The 23465-nt window shown below is 41.9% G+C and overlaps 1 protein-coding gene across 3 annotated transcripts; it reads right to left on the reverse strand.

Annotated features, from left to right (window-relative positions):
- Positions 1-7010: 7010 nt before the first annotated feature.
- fbxl4 (F-box and leucine-rich repeat protein 4) lies at positions 7011-20855 on the reverse strand. 3 transcript variants are annotated; one of them, XM_044118135.1, is made up of 12 exons: positions 20771-20847; positions 19253-19330; positions 19041-19113; positions 18789-18954; positions 16256-16894; positions 14119-14455; positions 12441-12685; positions 12093-12306; positions 10209-10280; positions 9179-9303; positions 8896-9083; positions 7011-8042 (listed from the first exon to the last, which is right to left on the reverse strand). In XM_044118135.1, exons 5-12 carry the CDS (start codon positions 16750-16752, stop codon positions 7879-7881), a joined length of 1842 nt encoding a protein of 613 aa, XP_043974070.1. In that variant the 5' UTR covers positions 16753-16894; positions 18789-18954; positions 19041-19113; positions 19253-19330; positions 20771-20847; the 3' UTR covers positions 7011-7878. The 3 variants fall into 3 exon arrangements, with proteins under 3 accessions (XP_043974070.1, XP_043974069.1, XP_043974068.1); XM_044118134.1 differs by lacking the exon at positions 18789-18954 and having other exon boundaries at positions 7012-8042; XM_044118133.1 differs by lacking the exons at positions 18789-18954; positions 19041-19113; positions 19253-19330 and having other exon boundaries at positions 7012-8042; positions 20771-20855.
- Positions 20856-23465: the final 2610 nt, after the last annotated feature.

Here is a 23465-nt window from a genome sequence, read left to right on the forward strand (position 1 = left end):
TCACTGGGAAGTGGCTCCTATAATGAGCTCAGTTTCAACAGATGTTTGCTAATTGCTGCTGGCTAGTCTGAAGGAGCTGAGTGGGGAAGTCAAAGCTTGTTAACTGCAGCTCCAAGCAGGAACTTTGTCCTTGAAGGCGTTGCTAGGTCCACCCAGGCATTTTTGCCCAGCTGAATAGTTGCCATGGGACATAAAAGGATTCCTCAAACATCCAAGAGAGAATCAAGGCAACACTCCAGGTTTGTTTTTGATGAGAGAATAACGTTCACAAAAGTTGATTTTACATAAAACTGTCATTTTAAAGTGGAATATTATTACGTTATTTCACTGTGATGTCAGAAGAAAGTGTAACCAATCAGCATGTTGGAGCAAATAATGACTCGCAGCTTAAACAACGTAAATATGAAAACATGGCCTCACATGTAGAGATTTTCTTCTTCTCTTTGAACACAAAGTCAAACAACATGTCCACCTCAGAGCCTCTGTGTCAATCACTCCTTCAATCTGTACTGCTTCTGTCTTACACGCTTCACACCATACACATAACCCCAAAACACACACACACGCACACACACACACTTGCAGCCTCAGATCCACCGTTTGACATTGCGGCTGCTCACTCTCACTCAGATGCATCGCGGCTAATTACTCTTTGCGCACTTAAGTACACAAATGCGCGTGTGCGTTCATTTGTAAACGAGTTATTGTTTAATTATAACTTCACATGAACTTTGTTGAGCAGCGGGGCGAAGCGTGTCTCCCCCTTCAGCGCGTAATTACTCGGACTATAATTGCTGAGCCTGTTTGCGAAAAGGCGCTTGTCTGCGAGTCGCGTTCCCTCCTCCGCGCGCGCGCACACACACACGCACGCACACACACACACACACACACACACACGCACACACACGCCGTCCGCGGTGGGGGCCTCCCCTGGAGGTTGGGCCCTGGGAAGTTTGGCATGGGTGAAATCTGACCACATAAAATCTACAGAGACTCGAACTTTTTCACCACTTATGACCAGAAACCTGAATGAATTTAATTAGGATTTAATAGATGGTAATTTGTGAAGTGAAAGGAAAAAGATACCTGCACCGTCCGCGTTTGTGTCCCGTTTAATAAAAACTTTCTCCGCGGCTCCATCTAGATGAATGCTTCACTCATCTAGAGAGAGAAACGTTTGTCCATTTTTTCTTACAGAAAAACTCAGTCCAATGGCATGGAGAGCATTTATTCAAATCCTGCCAGATTCTCAACTGATTGTTGGTCTGGACTTTGACTGGGCCATTTTAACTCAGGAATCTGCTTGTATCGAAACCCTTTTTCACTATCTTTACTGTTGGTGCCCTGATGGAAGCTGAGCCTCCAGCAGGTCTTCTTCCAGGGATCAAACTCCCAATGACAAGCATTCCCACAGCATAACGCTGCCCCCACCATGTTTTACTGTGAGAATGGTATGTTGAGGGTGATTTGCAAAATTTTAAATTTAAAGCATCTTCTTCGTGCCACTCATTCTGGCAGGTAAGATTTCAGATAAGCTAGCTATGCTATGGCGTTCCTGTCCTGGTATTCACTAATTGGTCGGAGTGAATTTTATTTTTAGGGCTATCAGAGTAAAGGGGGGTGAACACAAACAAAAAAAAAAGTCACTTTTTTAATATAAATGAAAACATATGTCTCTTCTGCTTTATGATTATTATTTATTACTTTGTGTTGGTCCATAAGCTAAAATTCTGGTTAAAAAAAAACTAACAAAAAAAAAAAACTAACAAAAAAAAAACAACTAAATTTTGTGATTGCAATGTGAGAAAATATATTTAAAAATCAGGCGAAGTGAAAACCTTTGCGAGGTACTTTACATTTATTGAGCAAAATTTACTTTAAGTGAACTTTACTTTACTGGCCTGTGTGTGTGGGGACCCTAACGACCTCTGACATGTCACATAAAAAACCTCCGGAAACACAAACACCATTTCACTGTGTTTTGTTAAAACTTTATGGCAATGTTGAGTCAATATATTTATATGTTGTTATTGTTGTTGTTTTTTTTTAATTTAGAGGGATGAAGGGAATAAATGCACGACATCACGCTTCAGCTAATTTTCTCAAGATAGCTATCTTTGAGAAAGAGAAACTAATTCCTTCTAATATCGACGTGTGAGGGTCACAAGTTGTTTTGCTTAAAGAGGTGGTGTGACCAAATCTCTCCTTTCAGTAGAATCCTTTTCTTTTCTTTTTTTTTTCTAGAAGGCAGCAAACAAAGACGCGTTGTTTCGAGCCTCCATGGGCTTTTATGAGACAGGCGATCCTGATCCTGAGCGACACTGTTTATCTCTTCAGTGAGAGTCGGATGGGATCTGCGAGCAGCCTCTGTGCGCCGTCGCCTGTTTACAGTAATTATACGGCAGTATCACAGTCAGACTGAGGCGCGTGCAAATGAAAACGGTTCTCCTCGCCGACTTGGTCATGGCGAAGGAAAGCTGCACACGGATTTCTGGACTTAAATGGATTTGAGAAACCGAGCTCTGACGTTCTCGATATCCTGGATTTAAAAACAAAAGAAGAAGAAAAAAAACAAAACAACAGACATATCAAAAATAATAAGTGTTAGACACGACAGTGTCATCTGTCAGGGATGTCTTCATTATTAGAGCCTGAGCTGGGGGAAACTAGAGAAGGAACGCCAAGCCGCATAATGACTGGTATCACACCACAACATCCTGCAAGACGAGGCCGGTCCTCCCGCTCTGCCTGGCGGGGGACGCTGCCGGCGGCACAGCCAAACGCACAAAATAAAAACACAAGGAGCTGCAAAAGTTTGTGCTGCCACCCCAACACTTCTGCTTATATCACCAATGAGGAACACTTACAACTTTAAAGTGCCTTGTCAAAGTAAACCCTTAAACTTTTCCACATTGTGTGAGACATTAAAATGTAAACATCAGTGCGACTTGAGATAGGCCAAAGTGACACAATGATGATACCCCATGCGACAAGTGGGGTATACGTTTGTGTTCAATCACTTTTGGTGACAATTTCAACTCCAAGTACTGGAACTCGACATTTGTGAGGTTTCACTGTCAAGTTTGGAGTTGAGTCTTTATTTTGCTAACTATAAATATGCTAACTTAGCTCTCTAGCTAAAAATTTAGCTTGGAGCTAGGTATTTAGTTTGGAAACTGAATATTCACTCTGCTAGTAAAATATTAAGTTTGGAGTTAAGCATTTAGTTTGAAGCTAATTACTTAGCTCACTAACGAAATATTTAGTTTGGAGCCAAGTGTTTAGCTGGCTAACGATACAGATTCAAGCTAAACATTTAGTTTTAAGCTAAATATTTAACTATCTGGCTAACTAAAGATTTAGTTGGGAGCTAACCAGTTAGCGGACTAGCTAAACATTTATTTTGAAGCAAAATATTTTGCCCGCTAAATATCTAGTTTGGAGCTAAGTGTTTTGTTTGCTAACTTAATTTGTGAACAAGATATATTTTGGAATATTTAGCTTGAAGCTACATATTGAGCTCTCTGACTAAACATTTAGACCAGCTAACTTAATACTTAATTTAGAGCTAAGTATTTAGCTGGCTAAAGATTTATTTTGAACTAAATTTTTAGAGCTAATTTAAATATTCCTAATTCCAGATGGAATTAACTTTTATTTAGAGGCATCAGCATTAAGGACACAAGAAGCCTTCCAATTATTATATGTGGAAAAAAAAAAAATAAATAAATAAAAAAATCACATGGCTAACTTTGTATTGTGGTCTATCACATAAGATCCCATTGAAATTTGTAGCTGCGCTCTGACAAAAGGTGAAAAAGTTCCAGTGGTGTGAACACTTATACAAGTTGCTGTGTGTCCCCAGTGCTGAAGCGTCCTGCTCTCATCTGAGAGCTCTACAACCGCAAATAAAAGACTCAACTAATTGCTATGGATTCCATGGATACTACATCAGGCTCATAGAGGAGTGTGACAGCGAGAAATCAAGCTGTAGCTGCACGGCGAGCAGCCGCCATGAATCACGTCGCGCTCAGCCGTGGCGTTAGGAGCTGAGGAATAATCATTGGGGAGGCCGTCCAAATTAATACTTCAGCTGAGGCCGCTTCGTTCTCCGTCATTAGGGCACATTACAGGGCCACAATATACATCATTAAACCAGGCATAAACAATTCATTAAAAGGCCGTTAAGAAGACAAGCTAATGTCACTTCTCCCTCTGGTATTAATAGACTGTAAAATGGCAGAGGGGTTAAAGCAAAAAGGATCATTCCGCTACAGCTACCCAGTCACTCACCCTGAATATCCCTGAGCTGAGCTACCGATCACAACGCAATTAAGAGATACGTTTACATTTGTTTTGGCAACATTGGTGTTCTGAAGCTACAAAAACATCTTTGCAGGAATGAAGCCACTTTGTTCTCCGGTTTCTTCGTAATATCTGTGATCAAAACAAAGATTGTGAGGACGCCAGAACAAGTAGCTAAAGGATGTTCTTGGTTATTTAAGCGGTTAGTGGAATGGAACTAAATGAATGGAAATCACGACGCGTCAGTCAGCAGCTCTCCAGTTTATTCAAACCACCGAGCCAGTAGAGCACACAACCTTCTTCCACAACAACCACACACGGTGCAAATGTTGATCACACGTGACATGAGAGGGTGACTGGTGGTCATTAGCTGTACACTGCAGACATCCAATGTGTTGTTACAGGGATACTTTTATTCGCATCTACTTGAAATGGTACACTTGAGTTTGGTGGATAAATGAAGGGGGGGAAAAAAGTTATCAAAATAACTGACTTTAACTGTAAAGGTTAAATGTGAGGTTTTCAACCAACCAACCTAATAAACCTGGAAAAAAATTGTTAACTGTTTGACAAAATGTTTTACCAGGTCAAGAACTGGGCTGGTTCTTCTTCTGCTTACTTTAAAGTTACAGAAAAAGAGAAGACTTCAACTCTGGAACCAGAAGTGACAGTCAGGTGTAAAAAGCCTTAAAATAAATTCACTTATTTTTCAGATCCAGTATTTAATTTCAGTGTATTTATTCAATGATGGGGCAATGATAAAATAAATAAATAAAATAAAAAACATATTTATTGACATCAATCTGCAGGTGGGGGTCATTTGCTCTGGTGGTAACTGGTCACTGCCAGGTTGCCAGGGCAACACAGAGGCAGGACAAACAACCAACTCAACCTTAGAGACTGTTGAAGGAAGCCGCAGTACCCAGAGAGAACACCTGGCTGCTGCCTGCTTAACTTTATCATTTTCACATATTAAATATTAAATAATACGACTACCTTTTATTTTTTACTTTTACGTTAGTAAAAATATGTAGTAGTGCTACTCTTTAGTACAATTTTCAGGTATATGGATGTTATCTGTATGCAACCCAGTTGTCTGGGAGAGAGGCGAGAAAAAAAAGGACTTTTTGGATCTTTCAGCAGCACAGCAGCAGACAATCCATAAAACAAAAAGAAAAAATCATTCCCAAAGTTAAGCATGGCGTTGAATCTCTGACGTTTCTCCTCCAAAAGTCACAATGATCTTGTTAGAGTGCAAAGTATTATGGATACAATCGTCCATCAATGAATTGGAAACGGGTTTTTAACCAGATACAGATAAAAAATAAATAAATATTCAACCAAATCAAAGCAGAACTTATTCGAAGGCTTTTTGCTCATCTTTAACAACGTTGACAACAAATGTAGCCAGCAGTGTTTACAGAGTGAACTCAGCTGGACTGCGCAGCACACAGGAAAGCATAAACAAATCTCATTTTTGCATATTAATTTGCGGGGCTGACGTGCGGCGCTCGGAGCGCCCGGACCCCGATTCAGCAGGACACTGTCAATTCCTTTGGTTGGAGGGGCTGCAGAGCGACAATCTAAAACTCAACCACGCAACATTCAAACGGGACTATAAGGCACAGATATTTACAACTAGCAGGTCCTTCGAAGAAAAGGTCAAGTTTTCCTACTGAAAACAAAGAGTGGGGAGAAAGAAAACCGCTTCTCAAGCTGACGCTCCCAAAGTTTCAGTCACTGAAATAAATAATCAGCAGAGTTTTCTAAACAACAGCAGCAGCATCGACATACATTTCTACTTCCTCGGTTACATTAGTGACTGTTGTTGTTAAAGCCGACTCAGTCTGCTGCAAGTCACAGTACATCTGTCCTTCGATTGTAAAGTAACTTACATTATTAAAAAAACCCAACAACAATATGATGCGGACATGTATGTGCAGAATGGATAAGCCCTGAGTTTGATACACGTTGACGTTAGTTTAAAAGGGCAGCGCTCCTTCACAACCATGACCTTCATTTTAATGAGAACATCACGAGGAAACGTATCGGTGATGAATTCTCGAAAGGGGAAAAAAAATAAAAAAGTTAGAAATCGCCCCTGCTAAAGAAGCAAAATATTCAGAGTTTTAAATCCACCTACGTACACAGGAAACTTTAATGAAAGGAAAAGGAAGCGGTAGAAAAAGGAGCACTAGTCAAGGCCTGCCTGAAGGTCTGAATCCTTATTGTGATGGTCTAACTTTAGCGGAAAACGGCAAAAAAAAAAAAAAAAAATACAATAAAATCTGTTTGGTGAACCAAGAAGATTCCATTTAAATCCACAGTTTGTCTTTTTTCTCTACCACTTTGACTTCCAACCAGTTTAACTTTCAAACTGATGCCAGTGGATTTTTCAGCTCTGCTTGATTTTTACATTTTAAAAGAAAAAAATAAATAAAACAAGTTTGATCATGGTCTTTTCTATCAGTATTCCCCCCCCCCCCCTGCATGAATCAGCAGCGATCTCTCTCCCTTTGATTTCAACCTTTCAGCCTGAGGCAACACAGAGGCAGGAAGTGTGAACCCGACTATGATGGACGTTAGCAGAAAGACGCTAATATGCCGCATCTTCTCAGCTTAAAACACACCACTCCTGTTTTATTATTAATTAATTATTAATTAATTATTATTTATTATTATTATTATTATTATTATTATTATTATTATTATTTTGCCTCCTGCTAGGGTTTAACTAAAAGGTCAATAACATCCCGCTGTGGTCCAAATGAAGAAGAGGTAAGTGCAAGTACTTGATAATAAAATTCTAAGTTGATTTTCAGTAAATTACATGAATTTTTTTTTTTTATAAAAGGAAAAAAGCAGCATAAGCAATAAATAAACTAACAAACTGTTGCCTAAGTTTGTTTCTAAATACAAGAAACAAGGTGCTTTTTTGAGGAGCTCAAAATTTTTCTCTTTTATTTCACAAATGAACATAAATTATGCTGTTCTTTTTTTTTTGTTTGCAGAAAACAAAACAAAAAACTCCTTAAAACACAATTATTCTGAAAACCATGGCAGCAACCAGGAGTGGTAACGCTGTGAAACTGGGGACATTTTCACACGATCATTCTGACAAGGCACTAAAAAGAAACACCTGGGTTGTGTTACTGTGATTGAAATAAAAGAAAAAAGTTATTTTTAACAGGTTTTGTTCACCTAAGTAAGCAGCACGATGCACGGATGTCGCTTCCTTCGCGTGGCGCTCGTCGCTCCGAGTTTCTCGCTCTTTTAGTGTTTGGCAACACAAAAAGGAAAGAAAAAAACACTAGACGTTGAGTGTCAGATTAAGAGAAGAGCTCAACAACCCTGATTCGGAGCGGGGCGCCAAATCACAAGGAAGGTTTTCATGTCGTACAGTCTGAAGGCCGGCTGCTTGTCCGTTCAGTCAAAGTCCCAAGAATCTCCCGGACGACGTCCGACCCCAACGAGGAACGTGAGCTCCTCCCGGCGTTCGGCGTGACTCGGACCCGTCGCGGAGCCAGAACCCGCTGGTGAACCTCTCGTGGCGCCTCTCGGCCGGCGTGGGGGTCACTGAGTAAAACTTTTCTTGATGGCCACGCCGGGGAAGAGGCTAGAGAGTTCCTGGACCGCCCGGGTGTCCACCTGGGAGCAGAAGGAGACGTCCAGCAGGACAAGCTGAGGACACGACTGGAGGAGCTTCTTGAGGGACGCGGCGCTCACCAACCGTGTTCCTGACGATGAAAAAATGTTTTTAAAAAAATAAAAGTAAGATTAATGTGCAGCTGGATTTATCATCATCAACATTTCCATCTAACATTTTCTTCATACGCCTTAAACCTTCTTACACGGTAGCAAATCTAGCTGGACGATAAATCGTCCCAGAAGTTATCGCGATAAACGACAATGTTGTTGTTTTGAGACCATGTTCAAAACAATGAGCTGAATTATTTTCGAAATTGCGATAAAATCTCTAGCTAAGTGGGATTTCATGCGAACCTCCCTTTTTTTGAAACCACAAGTTTACATACACCCAAATAAACCTCACTGTCTGAAGTGGAAACACACTTCTCTTGTTTTAGGTCAGTTAGAATGACCTAAATTAATTTTATTTGCTAAATAAACAATGAGAGAGATTTTTTTTTTATTATTATCTTCAAATCAGAAGTTTACATACCTTTCCTCAGAATTTGGTAGCGTTGCCTTTGATCTGTATGAGTTGGGTCAAAGGTTTGGTTTGGGCTTCCTTCCACTGGTGTGAGAGTGTGTGTGTGCAGAGACACTCTGAGTGGGGCTGCAGCTGCCACCGTGTACTTTCCAATGATGTTAAACAGCTATATTATACATGCATGTATGTTTGTTGTCGTGGTTTCTCCATTCTGTTTTCTAGAGGCAGACTGTCACATTCTATCTATGCTTATTTCTCTCTTCTACTCCTCTTTTCCTTTAGACCTTTTCTCCCTTTCTTTTCTCGTCTCTGTGTCCATTAACATTTGAAAAATGCCCAAAGCAATTAACTCTAAAAAATGAATAAAATCAAAACAGGGTGATGCGCAACGTTAGTAGCTGTCCAAACGCAGCGCGTACCCAGTATGTCGAGGTGCTGCAGCGCCGGGCAGCACGCCGCCAGCTCCTCTATGTCCGAGTCGCAGACGGTGCGGTTGGCGGTGAGGAAGAGCTTCCTCAGTCGGGGCAGGCCGCGGGCGAGCTGCTGGAAGCAGCCGGTGCTGCTCTGCAGGGTGGGACACCAGCCCAGGTCCAACTCCTCCAACGTCCTGAGCCACCGCAGAACGTCAAACTGTGAGGAGCCGTTGCTCCGGGTTACGCGCAGCGCTCTGAGCGTGGTGTGGCGTTGTGCTACGTTGCTTACCTGCAGCCGGTAACGAGCTCGGCCAGGCCGCGGTCCGTCAGGTTCCTGCAGCGCCACAGGTCCAGAGAGCACAGGGAGCGGCAACGAGTGGCCAGCATGCTGGCAACCACGTCATAGTCCTCTACCTGCAGAGACAGACGGACGTCGCTCTGACCATCTCCTCGGGTTTGTGCAGTAGGAAAGTAAAACTGTAGTTTGTAACTTTTATATATATATATATATATAAAAAAATCTGCTCTTATTATGTTGTAATAATACTGTGAAAAAAAAATTGCAGAAACACACCACTAAGTGAGAAATAACCAATCAAAGCCAGGAGGAGTGTGTACGTGCTGCTCACACCCTCCTGCTACGCTAAAGCTGGTTCAACACAACAATGCCTGCCACAACCGGATGCTAAAGCTGGTTAGCATTCGTTCTATGACGGTGGTTAAACAGTTTTCCTGGAACAATAAGTTGTTGCTCCACCGTTGGCACATTTAGCAGCATGTATACAAGAATTATTGACAACATGAAGTCCCTCCTCCGGGCTCTGGCTGGTTGTTTTTGGTTGGTGGTGGTGTGTTTCTTCAGAAGGCAATAGGAGTTCAGGGAGGATCTCTTCACATATCATCTGACTCATATGAAATTCTCACAACATGATGACATGTTTTAACAAATATGGGAAAAAAAACAACATATTGTTATAAAAGTTACATACTGCAGCTTTAACAAAATCTGCTGGATGATGCATAATCTTTAATTTTTCAAAGAACATTTGACACTGAACCTGGAAAATATTTTAATCACTGTTGTAAATCTTATTTGCAAAATAGATTCAGTTAGATTGGATAGAAACTGACGGAATGACTGAATACTGCTTGTCAGGTTTTACCACAGACTACAAATTGATTTTAGGTCACATGACCTAAATCAGGATGGTTTCTTATCGTGGAATCTCTGTTTTACTTTAATCCAATATATTTTGAGTCTAAAAAAAGTGGCTCTCACTTTTACAGCTTTTTATTTGATTTGGGGTTTTTTTTCTTACCCTCACACAACTCCCCAGGTTGAGATGTCTGATCTCAGGGCAGAAGGTCAGGATGCTGAGGAGGGCTGTTTGCTACAGAGGGAACATAAAGAAAGAAAGTAAAAATACAAATAAAACAAAAAAGAAAAAGCAGAAAAAAGTAATAGGCAATTTTAAGAGGCGATTTTCCAGCCAAATAGTGTCATTTTAGAACACAATCAAGCAACTGTGTTACCTTCAATTGTTATTAAAATGTTACATATATCAAACATGACTTAAGGAAATGTTACTTTGTGATTTAACGTCTTGAAATCGGGCCTCTGTCTCTTTGAAAACTCCTGCTATTTCTGGATCTCCGCCTTCAGGAAGTAGTCACAACATGGCTCCTCTATTAACCCTTTAGCAACGTTTTTACCAGCGCTGCACTGAGAAGTGGCTCCTATAATGAGCTCAGCAGATATGCAGTTCCACCAGGTGTTTGCTAATTGCTGCTGTCCAGTCTGAAGGAGCTGACAAACCCTCTGTCATGTGGAAGTTTGGCAGCCACAGCTCAGAGGAGGAGCTTCGTCCTAGAAGGCGGCCCTAGGTCCAATCAGGCGTTTTGCACAGCTGAATGGTTGCCATGGAGATTAAAGTATTTCTCAAACATGCATGAAAGAATCAAGGCAACATAACAACATGATGTAAAGCTAAAAAGAAGAAAATGGAAACATTTATATGATACTGCCGCTTTAAATAATGACAAAACATCACATCTAAATCACAGTGTTGCATTCTGCTGAGTCAGTCATGTCATCTGACCTTCCTTCAAACAGACCGTCTGTCTTCCCAATCAACATCTGAAGGAATTTAATAAAGCCCAGGAGATCAGTTCTGCGCACTGCGAAGCGAGCCGAGGACGGAGCCTTCTCCAGTGGCGCTGCGGCGCGCGCCCAGATATGGAAATTCAACACGCCAATTGCCAACACGTGTACATCTGTGGCAGGAGAAAGTGTCAAGAGATGAAAGTGAAAGCCTCTTGTGAGTGTGTGCGTGCGCCGAACTCAGTCTGGCATCTTTATAAACGCCTTTCTCTCTCTCTCTCTGCGGAGAGCTACTCATTTAATTAGAGCGCTGACAGGGTAATGACAGCTGAGATGTCAGAATCCCCCCCCCCCCTCTCTCTCTGCTTCAGGCAGACACACGGCTCTCACTGTCTGTCGGCGGCGTAAACAACCTGCGGCGCACGGCCCGGCTCCACCGCAGAAAACGCCGAGGCGCGACACGAAAACAACGCTCGTCGGACGTGCCCGCACCTGAACGCACGCCCTGCGGACCCGGAGCTGACACGGAGCGTACGCAGCGAGCAACACGAGCCATCAGAAAAGAAGTCGGATCGTTTTACGACGAACAGTCTGAAAGTTTTATTAAAGCCGCACTGTACGCGTTTTGTTATTGACGGGGCGTACAGGAGGCAGCGATACCTCAAGAGGTTTAAAGATGAACCTGTGAGTGAGAGACACTTACAAGAAAGCAGAGGTGGGAATAAAAACAGGAGCTACTTTGCTAAAAGCCTTTTGATAAATGTATGTTCAACTGCAGTAGCAGCGAATAATTGAACCACATTAACAAATAATCGATTGTACCCCGACCAGTTCTTACATAGTAATGAACATTCATATTTTTCTTATTATTTTACTTATGATAGTACAGTGCTTAACAGGTTTGACACTGTGGCCAGTAACTAGGATGTCAAACTTCTCAAAAAGTCAACACGCTCTCAGAATGCTACGGCTAGTTAGCAAAACCACTGACGATAGCAGATCAACAGTTTTCCTGAAATAGTAAGTTGTTGTTTTTCTGAAAAAGGCTCAGTAACAGTGGGCCTTCTACAGGCTGTTGCAGTCCACAGGTGACCACACCCACCTCTATCTTGGTGCGGTACAGCACCAGCCGGCGGAGGAGTGAGAGTTTGGAGATGTGCGTGAAGGCCTGCGGGTGGAGGCGGTCGCACGACGACAAGTTGAGCTCCTGCAGTTTGGGGCAGGCCTGGGCAATGACCTCGAGACACGGCTCATTCAGGAAGTGACAACACGACAACTCCAGGCACACCAGGCTGAGACCGCGGGCCTTCAAGAAACTAAAGGGGTAAAAAAAAAAAAACAGAACGACCTTCTTAATCTGGACTTAGAATATTTGTCTGCCGTTCTCCTGACTTTAAAACTGTTCGTCCTTGCGAGTGTTTTTCTTTTTCCGAGGTCGTTTCGGTCTGACCTGCTGAAGCCCGTCAGGGTGAGAGCGCCGCGGCTGCCCGTCCAGGACAGGTTGAGCCTCTGGAGGAGGGTGCAGCGGCTCTGCAGGTGTCCCAGGGAGGCGTCACTCAGCCGGGCCCAGTACGGCTGCAGGCTCAGCTGGGTGTACTGCAGCGGGTCGCAGCAGTGCTGGTGCAGCAGCTTGCAGGTCTGGGCCAGACGGCAGAGGTCAGGCAGGGTCAGGTGGCTCAGAATCAGCTGGATGAGCTGAGGACAGAAGACCGGGAGAGGGGGGGGTAGAAGGGTCAGGAAAGGAGAGGCGAGGAAAAGCGGAAACTCTTTTTAAGTGACAGTAAAAAGCTGAAGGATAATAAGTAGAAATGTGTAGCATAGGTGAATGTTTCCTCTCTATGTAGGAGAGAACTAAACGGCTCTGATGTTCCGCTCTGTGTTTGTGTTGCCTCTCTCCGAGACAAAAAGCCATTTGCCCCGCGCGAGTGTGCGTGCGGCGGACCAACAACGTGCCGCGTTCTGGCCCAGTGTTGGCTGACGGATAATTGCTGTATTGTGTTTCGGAGGCGGCTACGCGGCGGTTTGTGAGGACCGCCTTTAATGGCAGCGGTTTGGAGCGTCGATGAGACGAGCGCCGCGGGCGTTTTTTTGAAGACACGGTGACGCGAGGTCGGCCCGTTGGATGGGGATGGAGCCCCAACACGTTAATGTGCTTGTGAGGAAGGCGCGAACATGGGAGAGTATTCATAAAACTTCAAACTTTTTAATCCTTTTGGTCACAAACCTCAGTGTGTCTTATTGTTGTGCCACCTGACAAACAAACACAGAGCAGAGCGTGATACGTCAATCCCCACACCACAATTCTGCCACCATCGTGTTTTGTAACAGGCAACGTGTTTTCCACTAAGGCTGCGTGAAGTTACAAAAACATGTTGGTAAATGTTGTTAGCAGGGTATGATTCGCAGTAAATAAACAAATCAACTGATCAGTGTTTGTGTTATTGCAAACGGAGAGTCTAAATTAGCGACTCCAGCAACAAGAATGCAATTTACTTCATTATTTCAACATGATTTCATTGGAAAAGTTGCATTTCTCTGCATCTGTTGCTGTGATAATCAAACATTTTAGTTGCAGTTTCTAAGTGAATTTATCAAAGAACATTAAAGGGACAGCTTTATGTGTTTTCCGGGCACAGAGTGCAAATTTATAGCACAATCAAGTAATCATGTTACCTTCAGTTGTTGTAAAAATGCTATAAATATAAAACATGACTTAAAAGAAATTTGTCTTTGTGATTTAATGTCTTGAAATTGGGCCTCTGTCTCTTTAAAAACTCCTGCTCTTTCTGAAACTCAACCTTCAGGAAGTCGTCACAACATGGTTCCTCTATTAACCCTTTAGCAAAATTTTATCAGCGTTGCACTAAGAAGTGGCTCCTATAATGAGCTCAGCAAATGTGCAGTAACACCAGGTGTTTGCTAATTACTGCTGGCTAGTCTGAAGGAGCTGGAATGCTGAAGCTCGGCTTGGAAACTGCAGCTCAGAGGAGGAGCTTCATCCTCCTTGGTTTGTTTTTGAACAACATTGGAACATCAAAAAAGTCGATGTTACATAATACCGCCCCTTTAACATTAAGTTTCCTTTGACTTGCTCGGCGCCCCCTGCAGTGTGTTTGTTCTGCTGTCACCTCATATGGCAGTTTGTCAAAGTAGCCGTTGGCCGTCCTCTGCTGCTTGCCGTCTCCTCCTGGTTTGAAAGGACCGCCGACGTCAGACATCTCCTCCTCGCTGTCGCTCAAGTCGCTTATGTCGATAAGAGGCATCTTATAAAGTGCGAGCATGGGCCTCTCCTTCACCCCGCGGAGGATAACGGCGTCCAGCTCGGTGTAGTAGTCCAGCAGGGAGCTGTTGACCTCCAGGCGGAGCAGATTGGTGGGGAAGTTGATGTGCTTGATTTTCGGGGAGAACTGTCGAGCCTGGGGGGTCAGCGCTTTGGTGGGCTCTCCTGACCACAACACCTCCCACCTGGACGACAGACAGCATGCTTACCATCGCACCAGGTTTTACAGGCTGATTAGGGTTAATGATTGCATGCTAAAGGATGTTAGCATGAGAAGTAGTTTTGCTGCTTCTGCTTACTGAATATATTATTAAACCCAAATTAATCAATTAATTGAAAGATCAATTAAGATGAGCTCAATAAGTTCCATTCTGATCATTAATCCTTTGTTGAAAGCCAATTTTGTTTACAGTGAAATCATAATCCATTAAAATTATGGTTTCGTTTGTGGGTTGTTTTTTTTTCTCCATTTTGTTTATTGATTTTTGTTGTCATGTTTTATTTCGCATGTTAAAAGTTTTTTCAAGTTCAAGTTTTAATTGTTCTTTACCAGTGATGGCATAGTTACTTTGAAAAAGTAACTTTAATCGGACTACTGATTACTCCTGGAAAAAGTAACTTAGTTATATTACCGACTACTTGATTTGGAAAGTAACTAAGTTACATTAAAAGTAACTTTTTAGTTACTTTCAGCAGCTGTTAAACACTCCGCCTCCTGTGAAAATCACATTGAGCTTTGCCAATACTTTTTTGTAAGCTATTTTATAATGGTAACATCAACAATGTGTCTCCACTGATAAAGTTGAACTGAAGAGGAGTTTGTACAAAAAAACAGTACAAAAAAATAAAAAACGTGAATAATTTGTGTGGTTCCCCCCCCCCCCTCTCCGCCCCCCCCCCCTCCCCCTCCAGTTTTCTGGAGCGCAACGCGAAGCTCGACGTCATTCAGAGGTAATACAGTAACTTGACATTGACAAAGACACAGCGGGACGGATCATCCGGGAAATGATGGACAAGGAGAGACTGAGTAAAACTACCTTAATGACGGACAAATTTATTATGAGTCTCTGCTTATTTCCAAAGCCCAAATGAGCAACTTCACGTTAAAAAACGAGCCCAAAAAGGCGCAACACGCCGCTCATTAAATCTGCAAGCGACTTTAAAAAAATGAAGCCCAAAGCCGCTTGTAATAATCGGACTTGGCGACAGAAACTCAAAATAGTTCCAGTTTTTCCACCAACAAAATGCGCATCTCCCTCCATTATTTACATTTCTGTTGCATAGAGACGTCGGTCACTCGACAAGACGAGTAGAGGAAATACGATTAAATTACAAAAGAAGATAGTAACGCAGTAACACAAAAATGATATTGATAAGTAACTGTAGTCTGACTACTGGATTTGAAATAGCAACGCGTTAGATTACTCGTTACGGAAAAAAGTGGTCCGATGTCAGTAACGCGTTACAAATTAACGCGTTACTGACATCACTGTTCTTTACAAACTTAAGTTTATTTCTCTTTGAGAGAGAAAACTTGCATTATTATGTAGTTGTCAATAGTGATGGCATAGTTACTTTGAAAAAGTAACTTTAATCAGATTACTGATTACTTGATTTGGAAAGTAACTAAGTTACATTAAGAGTAACTTTTTTCGTTCCTTTCAGCAGCTTCTAACAACAACACTCTGCCACCTGTGAAAATTACAATGATCTTTTCCAATACTTAATTGTAAGTTATTTTATAATTGTAACATTAACAATGTAACAATATATTATATCTCCACTTAAAAGGTTAACCAGAAGGGAAGATTGTAATCAAAGTTTGTACAGTACAAAAAAAAAAAACTTTAGTAATTTGTGTTTGTTTTTGTGTGCTCCACTATTGTCTGGAAAACTATAAATACAATTTTAGCCCTCCAAGTATTTCAGGAACCCAGTTCTAGTTATTGCTGATGGAAGTTGCTCCAGGATGTCATCACTGTTACCTGACATCAGTAGGCGGGTTTTGGGAGAACGGGTTGTGGGAGCAGGCCAGGATTTGGACGATGGCTCCAGGATAATAAGTCTCAAACACCTCCACTGCCGTGGGGTAGACGGGCTCCTCAAAGCCCAGCTCAATGTAATCCTGACTGTGGAAGCCGTCGGGGGTCCGGCGGAACGCTAAGGGAGCGCTGGCGCACTGTTCCCACCACTTCCCGTAAGCTCTGAATACGGCCGTCTGCGTGAAGTCCCCCGAGCTGGGGTAAACGTTGGGGATCCCGGCCAGGTTCCACATGGTGTAGGACATGCTGTTCTCACTGCCATAGTGGGAGCTGAAGTCCAGAACCTCCTTGGCGTACTGCTCCACCTCCACGCTGACCGGCAGCACCGCCCGCTGGCCCGACTCCACGGCACGCCGGCTGGTCAGTGCCTCGCCTCGAGTCCCGCTCCTGGAGCGCCGCCGCAGACATATATAGTAAAACATGCTCAAGAGGGTTAACATAGGGAAGTCTGGAAGCGGCGAGGGCAGAGGGGGGGAAAGATGGAGGCTAGACGAAGGAAGAGCCTCCGGCTACGAGTAGCGCATTGTCTCGAGGGCTGGGGACGGACAAAACGCAAGCTAGAGGCCCGGCTGCATGCATGACCTGTGGGGTTAGGCAGAGACAAACACATCCATGAGTGGGACGAGGAAACATTAAGTCTGACACAGCACAGAGTACAACAGCTATCAATCACACTAAATACACAGAGTGCCTAGTAAAAGTATTTACACTCAACTTTTCCCCATGTATCAGGTTACAGCTACATGCTTCAATGCCTTTTACAGGGGAAGTCGTGAAAACCTGAGACAACTGGAAAATCTGTGGGGGTTTATTTGTATTCAACCCCCTATTAGTTTGATGCACCAAAATGAAATCCAGTGATCTGATTAATCCATTTAAAAAGCGAATAAAAATACATTTGTTGACACCTCGTCAGATTTGCCATCACTTTGAATGATAAGTGCCTTCTTCCAATCCAACCATGTGACGCATTTGTGTTTTTGCCGTCTGGATGAAAAATTGGTCTCAGTGATTTCCTATAACTTTTTATGATGAGTGTGTTGTAGTTTTCTTCGTTTTGTATTTACTGTTTGTACTGCTTGTACTTCTTAAAATTTGTGTAGCTAAGTTATTCTAACCTACTTTTGTAGAACCTTGTTTTTAGCGAGATGATATTACTGATCATCCAAGGACAGCGGATGAAAGATAGCCTTTTGGCTAATTGTGGACCATTTGCAGAAATGTTATAGCACAATCAAGTAACTATGTTACCTTCAGTTGTTATAGAAATGCTACAAATATCACATATGACGTAAAAGAAATTTGATATTGTAATTTAACGCCTTGAAATTGGGCCTCTGTCTCTATAAAAACACCTGCTCTTTCAGAAACTCCGCCTTCAGGAAGTCATCAAAACATCGCTCACATATTAACACTTAACTTTTTCACTGAGTAGTAGCTTGTAGATGCTCAGATCCTCCACCAGGCGTTTGCTAATTGCTACTGGCTGAGGAACTGAGTGGAGGGGAAGGGTGGGAGAATACCGCATTCAAAACTAGAACAAGTATAGCACAAGTCCAAACCTAAAGAAAAGTAATAATAATAAAAACATTTATCAACCTAAACTAACAGGCTATGCAAGGAGAACAGCCCAAAGACACCCATACATAGGAGCTTTGGAGGAGCTGCACAGCCCAGGAAAATCTGAAGAGGTCACTGTTGAACAAAAATGAGCTCCATTTAAAGTTAAAATACATAAAACTTTGGGACCAAATGAGGAAAAGTTTAGGTGGTTTAAATACTTTTGCTAGACACTCAACTGCAATATATAGACTTTATGTTAAATGAGTCCCAAATACAAAGATGTCCTTGCTTAAAGAGCAGCCTACAGCGGGCAGGTCGGTCTGTCATCAGTGACCACCATGTTGGAGGTTTGTTGACAGGTACAATAATCAGCCAAGCTGTCTGATTTCTATGTAGGTCAATCAGCAGCACCACTATTCGGGAGAATATCTGAGCGACTCTCAGCTATAGTTAAAGTTTAACTTTTGACCTTACACAAACTCAGATATATATTTTTTTTAGAATCTAAGATAAAATAAACAAAAAAAATCTTTGAGGAAAGGGTTTGTATTAGATAGCAGTGATGTAATTAAAGTTGTTAAAAGGTAAATATATATCTAAACATAAAAAAGGAACTTGCCCAATAACTCGTCTTTGTTTTTTTGTTTTTTTTTTTATGGAAAATCCCACTCTATAAGCAGTATATTTCCAGCTGCCAGTTTTCTGTAAAACTTCAGCAACGTGACACTAAAACGTGGATTTGTTTGGTGACATTAAACAACCAGCAGTTTTTATGTCAGTGGTGGCTAATGTTAAATAGCTGGGGTTAGCTAACATTCAGACAAGCTGAGCTGTCAAACATGAACCGCTTGCTTCCGCTTGGCAGCTTTAACAGCAAAACACACAACAACAAATGAACATGAAGTCAATTTACGGCAAACGAAGATCGATATATCCATTCATGGGAATGTATATTCTTCTTTCCATCAGCTGTAGCTGGATATTTCAGTCTGCTAAATACATTCCTGTCGCTTATCTCGTGTTGCCTTCAGTGACCAGCAGGACAACGCATCAAGTCACGAAGAGTGCGCTAAATCCAACTAGAAAATGTCGCATTTTTTAATCTAACCATAAACAAATCACAGATTAAATTTTGTTTAAATTTGTATAATTAAATGTTAGTTACCCGTAATAATTTCAGTAGAAATGCTTCGTTCTTCTCCTTGTAACATCTCCACCGCTGCAATGAATTACTTTTGCTTAAAGAAAAAAATAAGCCAAAAAGAAAAGGCTAGAGATTATAATTTGAACCGGTATCTTCAAACGCTACATATCTGACTTGTTTTAAAGAAGAGCTAACTAGGCGCATGTACATAAAAATAAGAATTCCGTGCTCACTGTGAAGGTGGCACGAGTTGTCAACATCCGGACTGCGAGTTTTAATCGCAAAGGATTATGGGGATAGTAGTTCGTATGCTGCAGGGAAAAAATACCACAGACTTTAAAAGAGAAAATTCGCATGTATAGTTGTACGTTTATCAAATGATATATGTTATAGTTATTGGGCTTTAAAATGTAATAGGACTAAACCAGAACGTGCAAGATAGAAAGAAATAGCCATTGACAGGGAAAGAAATAAATCTGTTTTGTTCATACGAAACAATTCAACAACAATAATTTAGCTGTAACCTTTTTACTAACTCCTCCTTAATGGCTTAACATCAGTTAACTGCATCTCCTGCTGGTTTTCCACATTTCTATAAAGTCACCAAACTCTCCCAGAGTGGCCTGGCTTTCTTAGCACACTCTAGTCCAGATTTCAAACATCTGCCTCGTGTAATCCTCATCTGAACCTGTCCATGCAGCTAGGACCAAAACACTGAAGCACATCAGAGGGGTGGGGGGAGCAAAGCCATCACACCCACACATGCACACGCACACTCTCTCTCTCTCTCACACACACACACACACACACATACACATACACAAAAAGGCCCATAAACAGCATCCAGACAGATTTAGAGTTAACAAGATAGAATAATGTGAGCAGTGAGCTTCTGGGCCTGGACCCTGATTGACAGGCTAGGCTGCTGTCAGCTCCTCCAGGCAGGCATCAGCGAGCAGCAGCTCTGCTACTGTCAGAGCTCTGTTCTGGTCCACTGTGCCACCCATACATATGCACACGGCCAGGCTCACTCAAATGCAAATGGGAGACGAACGCACACACGAGTGCCTGAACAGATACGTGTACAAACACACATAAATGCACACCCATGCACCGACACACCCTCTGTACGTTCTTTTAATGCCCCAGCTGGTAAAAGGCAGGAAAATAATAAGTCTGCTGTACCTCCCCCTGAGCCCCTCACCCACACCACCCTCTCCTTCTATTTTCATTCTTTTTTTCTTTTGCTTGGACACATGAAAGCTGGTTGTTGCGCATGTGAAGCACCGCGCTTGGTTATTCTCATTTAGATGGAGAAAGCAGCAGCCCTGCTTTGTTGCCGGCATTCTGTTTTACTTCGATACTCGGAAATGAAAGAGCAATTTGTGATGTTTTTTTTTTATTTTTTTTCTACACCAGAAAGTATTACACGGCTTTCTCTGGCTTTGCTTTTCTGTAAGACTGTCCTACACGAACCTCAGGAAGGGCGTGTTTGTAAAAGCAATATCTCCAAAAGTTGGGCTATTGTGTGAAAAGTGAGCAAAAACAAGAATACAACTGGTTTGCTAAGTGTTAAGCACTGGAAACTATTTTTTTTAAAATGGTGATGTCTGCCAAAATATATCTCGTATAAAAGACCCACACATAACAGGATAGAGCTGTGAAGTGGAAGAAAAAGACAGTGTAGTTTAAAAGAAAATAAAATCTAAAAAATAGTCTGAAAACGTAAACACTTTTTACAATCAACACACCTTTTGACTCTTCGGAGGGCCAGCCAGTATGAAGCAATGTTTCTTGTTGCTCTGTGAAAAACAGTGTCGTATTAACTGCTGTAACTGCTTCACTAACTGGCGTACGAACTGGTGTAGCTGGTGTAAGTTACTAACTGCTCTATTTGGGAGAAAACAAACTGACTGCACTACACAAAAAGTGTTCAAAAGTTCAAAAAATAAAAATATACAGCTCAAACCAGAAGTCAAGGGCTTTCACCACACAAACATTGAAATTACTGGCAGAATAAAACACATTCAAATTTGCTGTAATAAAAACACATATGGTTATTTACACTAAATATCTAGCTCGCTAACTAATTATTTAGTTTGGAGGTACTTGGTTGGTTAACTAAATACCTTTGTGGCAAAATAAATGTTTAGCTCCAAATATTTAGCTTGCTAACTACCGTAAATATTTAGTCTGAAGCTACATATTTAGCAAGGCAGCTAAATATTCTAGCCAGCTAAATGTTTAGCTAGCTAGCAACCTAGGTAAATATTTAGGTTGAAATTGAGACAAGTATAAATCAATCAATGGTATTGTGATAAATTAAACCCTATTTTTTCTCTTGCAAGTTTACAAACATCACAGCAGACCTGCAGCTAACGGCCAACGTAATTCTGGATCAACCCCAGAAAGCCTGAGCTCAGGTGGAAGGATTGATGGGACAAATATCAATCATACAGTCAGAAAGTCTGTCCATTATGGAAGAGAGGGCAGGAGGCTGTCATCACTGAATGAAAACAATAAGAAGTTTCTTTTGAAGTTTGCCACAAGCCATATGAGGGACAGAGAGAACATCTGGAACAAGGTGCTCTGGCCAGATGGGACCAAAGGCTGACTTTTAGGTCTACCTGCAAAATCTCACATGCAGAAAACTGAGCGCCAAATCTTTCTATCAGTTTATGCAAGACTTTGTGTTGGTTTATCACATTTAACCACATTTTAACCACATGGAGGTTTGTGTTTAAAATGTGGCAAGATGTGAAATGACTGAAGGGTATTAATAGGTTTTTAAACTGCTGTAGAAGAAGAATGTGATATTACATTTTTCAAATGCCATACAGTTCTGGTTATTTTATTTTTTCTCTTAGTGTGATTTTTCTTTTATCTATCAGATGTAAACTAGTATAGTAAGTTCAGCAGTGTACAAATTCATTCCAAATACATTAGAGAGTGACCTTTGGAGTATGAAATAGTTCCTCACCTGAACAAGCCTCCCTCTCTCAATAACTTGAGATCAGTAATAGTTTAACATCTTGATTCATCACGTTTTTACTCTCACAGCTGCATCTTTGTTGTATTTGACTGTTTGGTGATTTTGAGTGTTGTTTGCGGGAACAGAAACAGGTTTGTTCTTAGCGCCGAGTCAGCAGCCAAATATTCAGTAGACTTTCAAGCATATTCCTTTTTTACAGAAGTTTTCTCTTCACAGTACTTTCTGCACAGTTTGACACAAATGAACGCGTTTGAAATATTGAGTCGTAAGAAGTGGAGTATACCTAACTCGCTTGAGTCAGTGCCAGGCATCCCGTCATAAAGCACCAACTTCTGGGTTAATTTATGAGGAAATAGCAAGCAAGTTTTTTTATGTTTGTTTTTCTTTCTTTTCTTTTTTTTTCCAGATTATTGACATAAAAATAGCTCTTTTTTTCCCATGTTCCTTTTCCTATGTTGTTTTTCATTAGCTGATTTTTTCCTTCATTTTTTTTGTTGATGTCTCATTGTGTAAGGACCAAAGTGTGTGTCTTGTGTGTCCTGACAAAACCCACAACACACCGCCGCCACGAAAGGTGCACACTGATACTTGAGTGAACTGAGGATATTAACCCCAGGTCTGATTTTCAGTGGGGATGATTTAATTCAGGTCTTTCTCTCACCTCCGTGGCTCTTAGCTCTCATGAACACTGATCGCTTCAGTCACCGGCACGTTTGGGCTGTTTCCGGCTGATTGCAAAAGTTCTCCGACTTTTTAAGTCTCGGCGACAGAATTTGCAAATATAATTACCGCTGCGAGAAAAACCCGGGCGAGATAGCGGCGAGGAGCTGTCATCTGCCATTGTTTCTCGCCCGTGTCCTCCAACTGAACTTCACCGACCGACAGTTTAATTGGTTTCAGGGAATCGAGTGTGAAGAGGAGCCATGACCTTGATCTTTCTCTCTGATAAATGATTTTTTTTTCTCCCCCCCCCTCCTTCTCTTTTGAACCAGCTATACATGCAGATATGAAGACCGTGTGCGTCGGAGTGCTGAGAGGAAAGTAAACAGATACACATTGTCTCCTTTTATTGTGTGTTTAGTGGCTGATTAGAGGCCTAATTAAATACGGTGTTGGTGAGCTCGGCGGCAAACAGAGGAGACACTGACCCCGCGACTCCTGATGCACCCCGGGGGACAATCTGAACAAAGAGAGGAGATGCACTCGGCGTGATAGGGAACATGCATTGAGAGACATTAAACAATAAAGCACCATCAGACCCCTTATCGTGGTAACCTGTCCTGAATTCGCTGCCCCCCACCCCCAAAACCGCCACGGTTCGTATGATAAATATTCATCAAAAGGCCAGCAGGAAATTGAACAAAACTAACAGCACAATAGTGTTGGCTACAGTTCAGACCTGTAGGAGTAAAAGCAATGCAAGAAAGAAAAAAGAAATCAGCAACAAATGTCTC

This window comes from Gambusia affinis, linkage group LG05, assembly GCF_019740435.1.
Source record: "Gambusia affinis linkage group LG05, SWU_Gaff_1.0, whole genome shotgun sequence".
In the NCBI taxonomy this organism is placed as follows: Eukaryota; Metazoa; Chordata; class Actinopteri; order Cyprinodontiformes; family Poeciliidae; genus Gambusia; species Gambusia affinis.